This window comes from Macadamia integrifolia, chromosome 5 (assembly GCF_013358625.1).
Source record: "Macadamia integrifolia cultivar HAES 741 chromosome 5, SCU_Mint_v3, whole genome shotgun sequence".
NCBI classification, from domain to species: Eukaryota; Viridiplantae; Streptophyta; class Magnoliopsida; order Proteales; family Proteaceae; genus Macadamia; species Macadamia integrifolia.
In genome coordinates this window covers 44,059,941-44,073,812 of record NC_056561.1, presented here as the reverse complement: position 1 = coordinate 44,073,812, position 13,872 = coordinate 44,059,941, and the positions used below count along the sequence as shown (strand labels likewise).

The window sequence follows — 13,872 nt, the reverse complement described above, 5'->3', positions numbered from 1 at the left end:
TTACTTTTTTTTTTTTTTTTTTGTGATTTTGAGAGGGGGGTCTTGAGCAATGTTCTTGTTCATGAGTTTCCTGTCTTCAATCGGCTTCAAGTATAGTATTGTCATGGCTAGGAATGAAAGGGGTTTTCCTTATCGTTTTCAGACAAGGAAAACCTTATGCATTTAGCGTTCCATCCCTTGTTGCACCTCAGCAAGAGTAAAGAAATCAGTAGTACTCTCTATGTAGGATGGGTCCTCATCCCTCATTGTCTTCCTCTGCCTCATCCTCTGTTCTTTCTTTCACTTTCTTCTTCTTCATTGTGTCGCAGCTTTCATTTGGATCAGTTGAAGAATACTTGTACGAACTTTGTGCTCCCTCCTTCCACTCCTACTGTGGGGATCAGAACATCAGTTACCCTTTCTCCAAATCCCCCAATGAGGAATGTGGGCTAGGCATCATCCATTGTGATGGACAATACTCGACACCATTTATCAGTTTTGAGGAAGATCAAAACAGGGTTGAGGTCAAAAGCATCGACTACAGAGATGAGAATATTGGAATTCATGACCTAAGATTCACGGACCTCATACCACACTTTTCCGATCATCTTTCCTTCCGACTGATAAGCCCCAACAATATTACCTTCCGAATATGCAACAAAATTTTCTAAGCATTGTCATGGCTAGGAATGAAAGGGGTTTAAGTAGTTGTATAGTCAATTTTCTATCATTGAAGTATTCTGGAAGTTAGTGGCTTGTTCAAAATTCAAACAAGCCATACAGGAATAAGCTGAGGTTCTTACCTTCTGTGGAGAAAGATCGTTCTGGATTTACCCATTGCAGTTTTAATCCAACAATTTCCATATCTAATAAACATCATATTCTGTCCAAAATGTTCCCAGAAATAAAATTTACCAAACACCTTCTTACTTGTTTCTGTTTCCAGAAACAAGAATTATCAAACACCCTTCTTACCTGTTTCTGTTTCCAAAAACAGCAATTTCTGTTTCTGCCGTTTCTTGAAACAGAAACAGCAGAAGCGTTATCAAACGGGCCCTAAGATTTATTAGAAAGACTCAAAATATGAAGATACAAAGGGGAGTCTTAACCCGCTTTATCCCTAACAAAAGCAAGGAAATACTCACCCTCGTAATTGAAACTTATTTCAAAAAAATCAAAAAAACTAATATTACATAAGAAATATTGGGAGATCAGCTCTGTCTTCATTTGTAACACGAATAACATCGCTAATATCAACCAATACGTGATATTATTATAATTCAGCAAAAAAATGATTATTTTTTTATTTACACCCGATACTGCCCTGATTAGTATCACATGGATATTGGTATTGGTTGTGTCTATTTTGTATCATGTCTGTTGTATCTTTTGAATTTATGCTCGATAAGGGCTTGATCTGTATCATATAGCTATCAATTGAGACTGATCGATATTTCTAACCTTGTTGTGTGTCTTCCCAGGTTTTGTTGTAAAATCATAAGGTCCCAACATGTTTACCTATATTCTTCAAATGAATAATAAAAATTGAGAATGATAATATGATATGTCATTATTTTACCTGTTTTTGGAATGGATGACAGTTACATCCCATTAAAAGAAATTTTTCTGTTATACAAAAGGGCAACAAAAATAATTTTTTTTTTTCATCAATTTTGATTACAATCAGATTTTTCTTTTTCAAAAATTTTTATAATCCAACTTATTGCGATGTCTACGGTTGGCTAACAATGTTTTGAATTGGAGGTTTGAGGTTTGTTAGAAAGCCAACAACCTTGAACTAATAAACAAAGCATCTAAACAAAATGGAATCCTTCTTCAACCTTATTGTGAGGGCATGATGGAGCTATTGGTGTTATTATTCTTAATTGTCAAATATAATGTTAAAGAATGTATATAGAAAAATATTAAAACTGAATATATATATATATATATAGAAAGGTCAATTAATGTAAAATGGCAATGTAAGATTTCCTATTAGGTGGGCTAGCATAGTCAAAGATTTGTTTCCAAAATCGGTTTAGTGGTGTTGACTAAAGATGGAGTAAGCAGAAAGAATTCAATATTATTGGTAAGTGATCTCTATGGAGATATTGGATTCTATTAGCACACCTTAATGGTATGAAATATTTATTACTATGTGTGGACCTAAGGTATTGTTTCCTTAATGGGGAGGAAACCCTAATTTTATTATAGGGTTGGTCCCTACCCTCACCCCTATATATAGTTATCACTGACCCATTAAGTGAGGCTAATGACCTAAAGAAAAAAAGGGGAAGAGGGTAGACCAGACCAATATAGTTCGTGATGTGCAAGGAACATACGAGAAAACATAGAGGAGTTGTAATTCTTTAGTCATGGATTAAGGTACGTCGTTCTTGTCTCTACAGTAATTGTATTGTATGCTTATCTGATTTCCATGTGATGTATTGCAAGTATATTTTCTATCAGGCAATAGATAATGTTAATATATTAATAGAATCCAGAGCGGTGATGTGCAGTGAACATGCGATGGTTGAGAGTATCTGGACACTCGTCCCAAAGAGCTTCCAGTCACTTGACACTCACTACACTCACTACACCAATGCAATAACTGCAGATAATTTCACACATATTAATAACCTTGTTTGGTATACAATCAAGATTTCTTAATCCTACATGCTCATCCGAAAGGGCCACTTCAATTTGTCTGGGGCAGCCAGCACTCTCACTCACTCACTTTATATATTTCTCTAAATATAATAAAAAATAAAATATCTGTCATTTGTGATTTCAGTGCCAACCAATAAAATGGTGCGTCTAATTTTACCATACAGAAGGATGATGTGATCAGCTCTTCAATTGTGGAAGTCATTACCATCTTTGTACAGGGAGCTAATATGAACTGTATTCTCCCTCGTTTGTCCATATATCCTTTAGTAGTCTTGAATTTTCTAATACTTTAATTTGTTTTGGTGTTAAGTTGATGTTTTTGATTTTTTTTTTTAAATTAAAAAAGGGCAAAAAATGCTAGAAATGCAAAATGATTGAACGATGAAACTTTGTTCTGTCATTTTGGCTTCATTCGAAAAAAGAAAGAAAGAAAAAAAAGAGCAACTAGGGTAATTGTTCATGAAACAGGGTCACCAAACAGCCCTCGTTTGTTTTAAAATGGCATATTGACACAAGAAACTGAAAATTCTATTTTTGACATGAAACGTTGTTTTTGGAACTCAGTGACTACCAATCACAACCTAATTTTTTTTAAACATATCTAGTAATGATACATTTTACATGAAATTTTTATTTTACATTTTATAAAAAAAGATTTTAGATGCAAAATAAAGTGAAATTTAACAATCAAACATAGAATGATTTGGAATTAATGATATAGTAAAATGAGGTAATATTTACAAAAAATGATTTTTTAAATAAAAAAATTTCACGTCACTTCCCTTTAATTCCCCTAACAACAATACAAGGGTCATTGCTTGGAGCAACGGGAATTCCCCTAACAACAATACAGGGGTCGTTGCTTGGAACAATGGCAAAGGGCTCTTTCTGCCTACACAATGGTACGGGTTCGAATCCTGGAAACCAACCTCTCCGTAAAGGGGGTAAGGCTGTCTATCTATATATCTTCCCAGAACCCTACTTAAGTGCGGGAAGCCTTTGTACACTGGGTAACGGCCTTTTTTTAACAATACATAGCCTTAGGAAACCATCTATATGATTAAACAAAAAAAGTGCACTCATATTTTACTTTTCAAAATAAATGGAGACCAAGTAAATAAAACTGGTACATTCTCATTTAGATGTTCTTAAAAAACACTACCCCCACCCAAAAATAAATAAATAAATGAAATAAAATAAAATAAAAGCGTGACACAGACAGATTCATTTTCGATGAAGTAGTTGGCGTTAAAATTGATCTTATCCATGAAAACCAACAATATGTATCCGGTGCAATAAGAAACCAGTTTTCTAGAAGACACTTCAGATATTTACTTAAACAAAGAGCTTATATTTCTCATTTTATTTATTTATTTATTATTTTGGGGTAGAAACTGAGCTTATGTTTCTAGAACGATGCTGTTCATGGTCTGAAGTATTGCGTGCTTCATGACCAATTTACCATGGATGAAATTTGAAGACTGGAATAATACATTTCAAGCAGTAAAGATTGTCAATTCAGTTCCATTGAGAAATTAGAGAGGTCAACTTTCTTCTGGGCACATGAGTGAGCAAACATTACTTGGGAGGTGCAACATGGGACGGAGTGAATTAGGATCACCAAGAATCGTGCTTCTTCACTTCAAAAGAGAACAGCATTTCTTGGAATCTGTCAGGAATCAACAAATCATTTTTGAGCCTTTCAAGGATCAATGGTATTGAGGAAAATGTAATCAAACGTGACGATGAAGGTGCGGATTTCCATAGGACCCAGCTCCACCACTAGCTTTGCAGGATCAACAGGCTCTCCCCTTGTCGCCTTGGGTTCATTCATTGGAGCACCTTCAACATTCCATTCTAGTCTCTTCTTCTTCATTTCTGCTCTTTCTTGATTAGCAGATAAGTTCATCTCCACTACTTTAATAATCTGTAAGTAAATAAAATGTTAAAACACAATAATCATGTCATTATTCAGCTTTAATTAATGAAAAAAGCAATACAGCCTCATGGGTCTATTCATTGCTTTCACCTTCTTTTTAGGGAACAGCATTTTGAGATCCACGCTTGCCATCACTGCAAGGTCCTTATCCTCTCCCATCTAGCATATTTCAATAGACAAAATATTGATGATTTAGTAAGTCATTGGAAACCAGATTCGGGTGGTCAAAACTAGAGTTCTGTTCAGGGCCTGTCATGGTGGCTCTAAGCCTCTGACAGTGGAATCCAATGCTGCCAGTCTGGATGAGAAACACTCCTACTATTCCCAGTTGACACTTGATTTGACATCATGTGCATATCATCAGGCAGGACTTTAATCCTGGTTTTGGTGTGGTACTAACTTTCTCGCTAAGCAACCAATATCACAAGTCATACTAAACTACCTGATTTGACATCAGTTGCAGTTCATGAAGCATGACCAACTATATTGTAACAGTATTTCTGGTGGGACTAAGATTTCTAATTAAGCAGTCAATAGCAAAAAAATATAAAAAAATGATATAGCATCTAATGAATCTGTTCACTCTACTTGAGGGCAAATCCATGAGATTACAAGTTCACGAGAGAGTCACTATGAATTCAAAAAGAAAATCTTAAATAAGTCAGAAGGAAAGGAAAGGAAAGGAAAGGGTATAAATCTGGGGTCTAAACAAGAAAATCCACTGGAATGTGGTAACTTGCTGGAATACTTTGGATAGAATAAGAAGCACATTCAAAACAAAGAATTGAATGAAAATTGCTGTGAGGGAAAGAAAAACTGGGAAGCCCACCCAAAATTATGGAAATGAAGAAACCCACCTAAAGTAGAGATCTGGATCACAAAGGAAAACTAGCAGACTTTGCAACCTGCCATAATACCTCATAGATAGGGTCTTCAATTGCATGAATTTATCCCCTCCCTCAAAAGGGGAAAATTCAGATAATTCAGCTCTGACTTGACTATAACAGTTGACAACACCCGAAAGTTGTATTTGGATTCTCATAGTGAGAGTTGCAAGAGTTTAAAATGGGCAATCAATGATCTAGAGTAGATTTCAAATGAAAGGGTAGTTTCGATTTCAAAGAAAATGAGCAGCCATACTCCTTTTAGAGTTTGATGATGCCTGAAAATCCTTTTGGTTGTGGCATTTGGATTAGGGGGACAGCAGGAAATTACTGTGAGAGGGGCACAAAGTAAATCTGATTCAACATAGATTATTATCTGTCAAATGGATATGGACATGAGAGTAAGAATCTGACACATGTCAGGCAATTTGACTGGGTGAACAGAGAGAGAGAGAGAGCATAACTAAACACAAGGATATCTTAGGAATTGTATTATATGTATACCAATAGAAAGGGCATCATTAAATGGAGATATTTTGCTTCAAAATTTCATTAAGATTGAATCATAAAGAAAAATGAAAATGGAATATTAAAGCGTCGTTCAGAAATCTGTGCAAAGAAAGAACCTACTATGCATCCAGTAGTGGATACTTGCAAGGAACACTGAGATTGGGGATATTCCAACTAAACAACATGTCCTAGACTTTGAACCCCACTCCCCCAAACGAAAGTTTCTTAACTAAGAAACAGAACAAGAATATGCTGAACAGCAGCTTTATTTCCAGAATGAGCCTTAAAATAAGAAGTGGTCGTTTCTAAAAAAAATTGAGTTGACATCTACTAATGAGAGGGGAAAAAGATAGAAAAAATACCTCATATAGATGTGCCAACCGAAGGAGAACGTTTCCATCTTCATGCTCCTGCCAAGTTCAAGAAAACAAGAGAAAATTAGATTAGAAAATAGTAAAGAAAAAATACCATCTCTCCTTTGGGGTGTTACAAAGAGCAAATATTTGAGAGAGGTCTTCACCACAGCTGCCAATCAAGTCTGAAGAGCAATGGATCATGATTTTAATGCGGGTAATTCACTTTAGCTCCTGGCAGCATTCTCCATGAAACAAGGTGAAAGTGGTTCTCAAAATAAGGATGCCTCGCACAAGGATAATCCAGCACATACCTGGAGAGTTAAAAGTGCAACGTTATCTGGTAAATTGTAGGAGGGATCCACTCCTGAAAAGGTTGATACATGAGAACTTGTCCAGTTACCTCCAGCCTGCAAAAGAGAACATATCACTTAAGCATCGCAGAATCAAAATACTGGAAACGAATTAAAAGGACTTTATTTCACCTGTTCTGTGAAGGCCAAGAGAAATGGAGAATATATTTCTTGTCCAGCTGAACGTCGCCATTTAGCACCCTCACCCAGAGGGTCAATTCTGAGATAAAAACTTCCTTGGATCTGAAAAAAAGTGTCCAAGTTACTTAGAGGCAATACCTCCAAATCCTTATTAAAACAGTTCACGCAGAAGTAATTCTAATTTTTATTGTCTGAAGAACATTGAACCATCATTTGATTTTAGGATTGGGAGAGGCATGTAATAGATGGCTAGTTCCACCACAACGTCAGGGAGGATAACTGCAATAGTCGTATGTTGAATTGTGATTGGTTGTGGGATAACTCCTTTGAGTGCCCAACTGAGTCTTGTTTTAGGGTTTTCAGTAATAGATGAATGAAGAAGAAGCATTCAAGATGAAATGTCATGGTGTATGTTTTTGGCTGATATAGTTATGGTGGCTTAAACAAAGGTGGAGATGAATCCAGGTTAGAAATGTGGATGGATGCTCTAGAGTCTTTTTTTTTTATTTTTTTAATAATTCAAACAAATGTGTGGACTATGGAGTATAACTTTAGTTAAAGTAAGAGCAAAAAAAGACAAGTATTGGATTTTGATGATAGGGAGGTAGCCCTGAGTGAGAGTTTTAGATATTTAGATTCCATTTTAAATAAATGGGCAATTGAAGAAGAGTATGCTCTAAAAATATCAAGCAGGGTGGATTAAATTAAGGTGTGTATTGGACAAACCCACCGTACCATACAAAATACAACAACTCAGCCTTATCCCAACTGAATGGGGTCGGCCATACAAAATCATCTGATTTATTACATCTCTGGTTTTTTATTTTATTTTTTCTTCTTTTTTAACAGATTTTTTGTCCCCTTTCAAAGCTCAAACTGAATTGTACCCATAAGCATCCAGCAACTATGATCCTGAGTCCAAAAGCAAGGGACAACAACTCAGCCCTAGAAGAATCTGCCTCTCGCAGCAGCCTCCATTAGACCTAAATGATTATCTCTCATTATCTTGAAGGTATATGCCTGGACAGCTTTGGATTCCAAAAGACTAGCCATCAGAAAATTCAAAACGGAGTTTAACGCTGCTCATGAGTGGAGGGGACCACAAACAGACACAAGCCTGAGCATGGGATGAAAGAAGGAATATGGACTTCCCAAACTCTTCCAGATGGAATTTGTAGATACTCCACTGAATAAGTCAATTTTAGATTCCAACTTCGATGGATACCCTTCCAGTCACATCATAGTATGCCTTAAGCGATCAGGCCAAAGAATGGCATTCTCCCATTAAGTCTAGAGTGGCACCAAAAAAAACTTCCCCACTGGTTGACATGGGCATAGTAGATCTTGTCGACAAGCACCCAAATCTTTGGGAATGAAAAAACAGTTGAGACAAACAAGTTTAGGAAACAGCACAAGTGGATCATGGTTGAAGAAGGCAACTAACTCTTGTAAGCCAAAACTAATTAGCAGGATAGCATTATGTCTTGATAAAGATACCAAGTTAAACAGTGTTGAGCAGATCCAGGCCTATTCCATGGAATGCCTTAAATAGTCAAACACTTGAAATCTCGGTGGATGCAAAACTGGTATGGTGTCCATGGGTCCCCCCCCCCCCCCCCCAAAAAAAAGGGCCTTGTTATCTTCTGTTCAGCGACCAGGCCAGCCTTGTCATTGCATCTCTGCTCAAATTAATAAATTCTGCGGTTTCACAATGCAGAATTGAAGTCTCAACCCTAATTTGAAATTCGAATTAAGGTAATGGATTCTCCTCTTGGAGCTTAAATGGGTGGAAAAGGTATAACAGTAAATATAATAGAAATTGGTTATGGTGTCTTATCTTGGACTGGTTCTGAACTTATTAGAAGTTTAGACCAGACTCCATTACTACCATAAGAGTTCTTAATGAACAAAACATTTAGTATGGAACAGAAGATTTAAAAGCAAAGCTTAACTAAACCTAGTCAAACGCAACAATTCCAAATTATTTCAAATCTAACAAGAGTGGAGAAAGATGTGCTTACTATTAGTCCTGTGCATTCATCTAGAATGCAGACCTGTTCACTTAAAGCCTCGGCAACACCTCTAGAATCATCATGAAGCAACCTCCTACACATTACGAGAAAATAAATTAGGAAAATTTGAAAAATCATACTATATAAAAAATTCAGCAATTAGGACTAGTTATGCATTGAAAGGGATACGAATAATTAATAATTGAGAGATGGGGGGAGGGGGGAGGGGGGAGGGGGGAGCACTAAAGGCAGAGAAAACCTATGAAGCATCAGCTCAACTTGTCCATCCACCATACTGGATCCGCCCACTGATCGATCCACCAATACTGAGAACTCGGTCCTATTATCTACCATGTAAATTCCAAGATTAATCTGGAAAACAAAGGTAAATCGAGGAAATCAAATTACAGACAGATAGCACCAAGTCGTATTTAATGACTATGCAGCAATAGGAATTACAAATCTTGTAGGATGGGTAGGTAATATTAATAACTTGATATATTTCAAGCGATCCCTTTGATTATTTTCTTGAGGGGTGGACTTTAGTTGTTAGACCGAGGCTTATATAGTTAGATCTTCTGATGTTCAGCATGCTTGGTATCCTCCCACTGATTGGATTTATCAAGCAAAGTTTTGTAGGAGTTTGCAATGAAATGCGGTTCCTGAAGGTGTTGACGAAGCTTTTTAGGATTATGAAAGGGCTTAGTGTACTGGTCCCAATTTGTATCTGTGCTACAATCTCTGCATAGCCAAAGGCTATGATCTTGGGGCTGTAGATTGCAAGGTCTTGCTGATAGGATGACTTGATTATTGAAGGAAATGCTGTCTTAGTCATCAAGTGCATAGAAATGAGAAATGGTGTGCCTTGAAGATATCTCCATCTTATTAGAAGGGACAGATCTCCTAGTGCTTCTAGATATATTCCTTCTAATGGATGACACTATCTGCCAGTAGTCTGGCTGATGAGTTAGAAGTCTGGGGGTGTAAGCGTAGTCATCATCTCTAATTAAGGTCCTCATCCAATTGCAGTGATCTGGTAGTTTTATGCTTTTTGGCCTTGAGCCAGTCTTTTCTGTTGTTGCTGTGTACTACATCCTTCTTACTTTACTACATCCTTCTTTCTTTCTATCATTAAAATTTTGCTATCTATAAGAAAAGGAAACAGACAAGGGCAGAACAGGAATTGAAGAAAAATTAGCAGATCTTTCTTCCTTGTCCAGGGACTCAAGTGGCACTGTTGTTGGCTTTTTGCTCAGCAAATGAGATAAGGGGTATACAGGAGATTAATTCTTGGGTGGGTAGATGCCACTGTAGAATACCCAAATGCAACCACTGATGCCAAAATATTGCCTACCCTCTATTATACTATGGGCACGAATTAACTAGTATGTCCCCAAGGTATAGCATTGAAGTATGGCACTTAGCAAGTAATAACAGATCATTCTCTCGCTTTTTTGTTTAGTAGCTTTTTTTCACTTAGATAGTATGAGAGCAAGGTACTGGATTGAGAGGTCTAGTCTTTGTGTTATTTGAGGAAATTTAGTAACACTCAAAGAGAACTACTCTGATTGACCTGAAACTATAATCAAGTAGTCAATTTATAAAAAGAGCATACCCAGTGCACGAGGCTCCCACCACTATGGGGTCAAAGTAGTCAATTTATCTAGGAGAATAATTCTGCAAAGTCTGGTGCAAATCCGATGGGTAGATTTTAAGTTATAGAAAAATCCTATTGTGAGTAGGAAACTAGCAAACAGTTCAGAGCAGCAGAATTGATGGAAATTTTTAAAAGGCTTTAAACAGAATTAATCTATGTAATTAGTCAATGAATAACAATCTGTAAACTAGAATCAATGAACAAATCAGAATTTTGAAGTTTCTTAGAATTTGAAGCTAGTGAGGAAACCAGATTTTGATCAGAACTTGGAATTCTTAAAACAGAAACTGAGCTAGAAAATATAGTAGTAAAATGAAATCAGAATAGAGCAGATTAAGAACACCCGAGAAGAAAGATGAACAGAACTATAAGGAGTAGGGAGATCGGATCTGGAATACCAATCTTGTATGCACTGCTTAACAGCACCAAAACCCTTAAGAAAACTCAAAACCCTTTACTGAAAACGGGCCCAATTGATAAGAGGGTATATATCTATATGTATATATATAAATAAAAGGCCCAACATATGACATAGGCACATAGTGATGGGGACATCAAGATGTACAGCTGAAGGAAGAAGAAGACCCAACCTTCTTTGTGGTTAGAGGATTAGAAGAAAGAAGAAGGAAGGAGGAGGAAAGAAGAAGGAGTAACTGCTGCACCTGTTCTGGAGTGAGAAAGGAGAGATAAGAGACTGCCGCTCCCTCTCTCTCCTGTCGTCCTGATTGGCCAACCAACGTGGGCCCCGCTGATTTATTAGTTACTTATTTTATTTTTCCTAGTCTCTTTATTTAATTTTTAGGTCTTTGAGATGAATTAGGAAACTAAATAACATCCTCTTATTTGCCCCAAGTTGTTGGGTTAAATTAGGAGATTTCTTTTTTAATGTTAGGTTAATTACTAGTTGCTACTTCCTATTTTGAGTATTTCTTTTCCTATATATGTAAGGCCAAGGGCCACGTTTAGAATCAATCATCGAAAAATAGCCAATGAGCAAACCTCCCACCCCTCTCATGATTCTCTCTCTCTCTCAATCTCGTCTTTCTCACTCTCTCTTTCTCACCTTTCTCTCTTTCTTCTCTCTCGGTTCTCTCTTCTCTCGCCTCCCTCCCTCTCTCACTTTTCTATCTTTTCTCACTGAAACTATTGCTGGTTACTGACTTGAACTGCTGTTGTTTACTGTTACTATTGCTGCTTACTGTCTACTGCTGCCGGCCAATATCTGCTGCTGCTGTTAACTTTTGATGTTGAACTGTTGCTGCTGTTTTATCTTCCTTTGATGGTGGACTGCTGCTGATTTTCTCTTCAATATTGGGCTGCTGTTATTCTTTACGTCAAGGACTGGGCTGCTGCTGATCTCCTTTCAACAATCGGACTGCTGTTGGACACCATCTTCAAATCTGGGTTCTCTTCTTTTATCCTCAGACTTGGGCAGCAGGTAAGAATAGAATGAACCTCCCATTCCCCATTATTCCCTCTTTATTTACTCCATTAACTTCCATTAAAATCCACCCCCTTTTAGCCATTGTTTAACCTTTATTTGCATCACTGTTTTACCTCAAGTATTGCTGATTTTTTTTTTCCTATTACTAGTAGGACTGATTTTAGAGCATACAACATGGAACTTTTATCTACCTTTGGTGCTTCATAGGCTAGTGCTATAACCTAATTTTGCTTGCTGCCATATTCCCTACCCCATGTTCCCCCTTAAAACTTGAGTGAGTTTGTGTTTTTCTTCCTAGATTATTATTGTTCTTTGCTACTTTGTTTATTAGTCTCATTCTATTTTGCATGTTAAATCTTGTTTGCTGAGCTTCCTTTGTCCTGTCCTACCCAAGTCCCTTGAGTTTACCCTACCTAGTTAGTTTATCTTGTAGGAAACCTAGTCACTTAGGAACCCCCTACATCATCTTGGTATCAGAGATGGTTTTGTTTAGGTTTAGGGTAATTAGGTATTGCTGTCTATTGTTTACATGTTTTACCTTTTGAGGTCTAGTCTCCGTCACAACTTGTCCGTAGTTGAGTCTGAATTAAGAGAGCGTTACCATAGGTTAGAGGACACCCTTTTCTTCCTTAGATTGGCGGGACCAAATAGCATTGGACGCTATTCCCACCAAAAGCATATAATTGAGAGGGAGATTTCTAACCTCAAGATTGAGAGGGCTGACTACCTGTCTCAATTGGAGATTCTGAGTAGACCTCGAGTCTTTGGCAGAAACCGTACCTTGGCTGCCTATCTCCTTTATGTCCATTCATAGCAATAGAGCATACCAGGATATGTCTGACCCTCCTAGCACCTACATCCAACCTGAGCAGTTGGCTAAATTCATGAAAGTCGTCCAAGCTACCCTTTAAGCTAACAAAGCTATACAGGAGACACAAGTTGCCCATCTCCAAACCCTTACCGATAAGTTGGCTCCCTCGAGACAAGTGCCCAAAGCCCAGATGGACGGCAAGGCCGTAACACAACTAGCACTGAACCTAGGGACAGAGGCCCTAACTCTGAGGAAGTAAACGAGAATAATCAAGCTGATAGTTATGACCAGATAGGGAATAACTTCCAAGGCCTACGGCGTGGTAGGGGTCAAGGCCCACAGCCAAGACACCAAACCCAATATGGAGATGATGAGGGTTATGAGCATCATGATAGGGGCTTTGATGTCAAACGGATGATTAAGGTAGATGCCCCTACCTATCATGGTCAGATTGATGCTAGGATCCTTCTGGATTGGATCAAGCAGATGGATAGGTGCTTTGATTTCTACGATATGCCAGAGGAAGTCCGCTACCGATTTGCTAAGTTCAAGCTTATTAGAGCTGCCCAGGACTTCTGGACAGACCTAGAGTACCAGGAGGACCACCTAGGACTTGAGCCAATCACCACTTGGGTAGAAATGCAAGAGAGGCTCAAGAGGGAATTTTTGCCTATCAGTTATAGGCTCCAGTTGTTGAATGAAATGAATACCCTGAAGCAAGGAAAGTTGACTGTGACTGAATATATGAGCAAGTTCAATGAATTGAAAATTAGAAGCCGTATTCAGGAGGATGTTAAGCAAACACTATACAAATTCCTTACCGGACTCAACTTCGAAATCTAGTCTCGTATGGCACCCCACCTAGTGTGAGACGTTCCACAGGCCTTCAGGATAGCCCTTGAGGTGGAATCCTCCATGAGAACTTATTCTCAGAGGAAGAGCTTCCAAGCTGGGGAGTCCCAATTTAGAAAACCACCCCAAGGCTCAACTAGATTCCCAAAACCCCTGCTGCACCACAGCGTCAATTTGACAACTAGGGTAAAAGAATTTTGGGAGAAGCACCCAAGAGTAGTGGGTAACAACAGTGCTTCAAGTGTCGCGGGTTTGGTCACTTCTCCA

At 37.9% G+C, this 13,872-nt stretch overlaps 1 protein-coding gene across 1 annotated transcript; it reads right to left on the bottom strand.

Moving 5' to 3' along the window:
• Positions 1-3,979: 3,979 nt before the first annotated feature.
• Positions 3,980-12,889, bottom strand: LOC122078097 (probable alpha-mannosidase At5g13980). The gene is made up of 8 exons (XM_042643958.1): positions 12,770-12,889; positions 9,101-9,213; positions 8,851-8,935; positions 6,821-6,931; positions 6,650-6,745; positions 6,345-6,392; positions 4,679-4,747; positions 3,980-4,576 (listed from the first exon to the last, which is right to left on the bottom strand). The coding sequence occupies exons 1-8, from the start codon at positions 12,887-12,889 to the stop codon at positions 4,352-4,354; spliced, it is 867 nt and encodes a 288-aa protein (XP_042499892.1). The 3' UTR covers positions 3,980-4,351.
• Between the last annotated feature and the right edge of the window lie 983 nt (positions 12,890-13,872).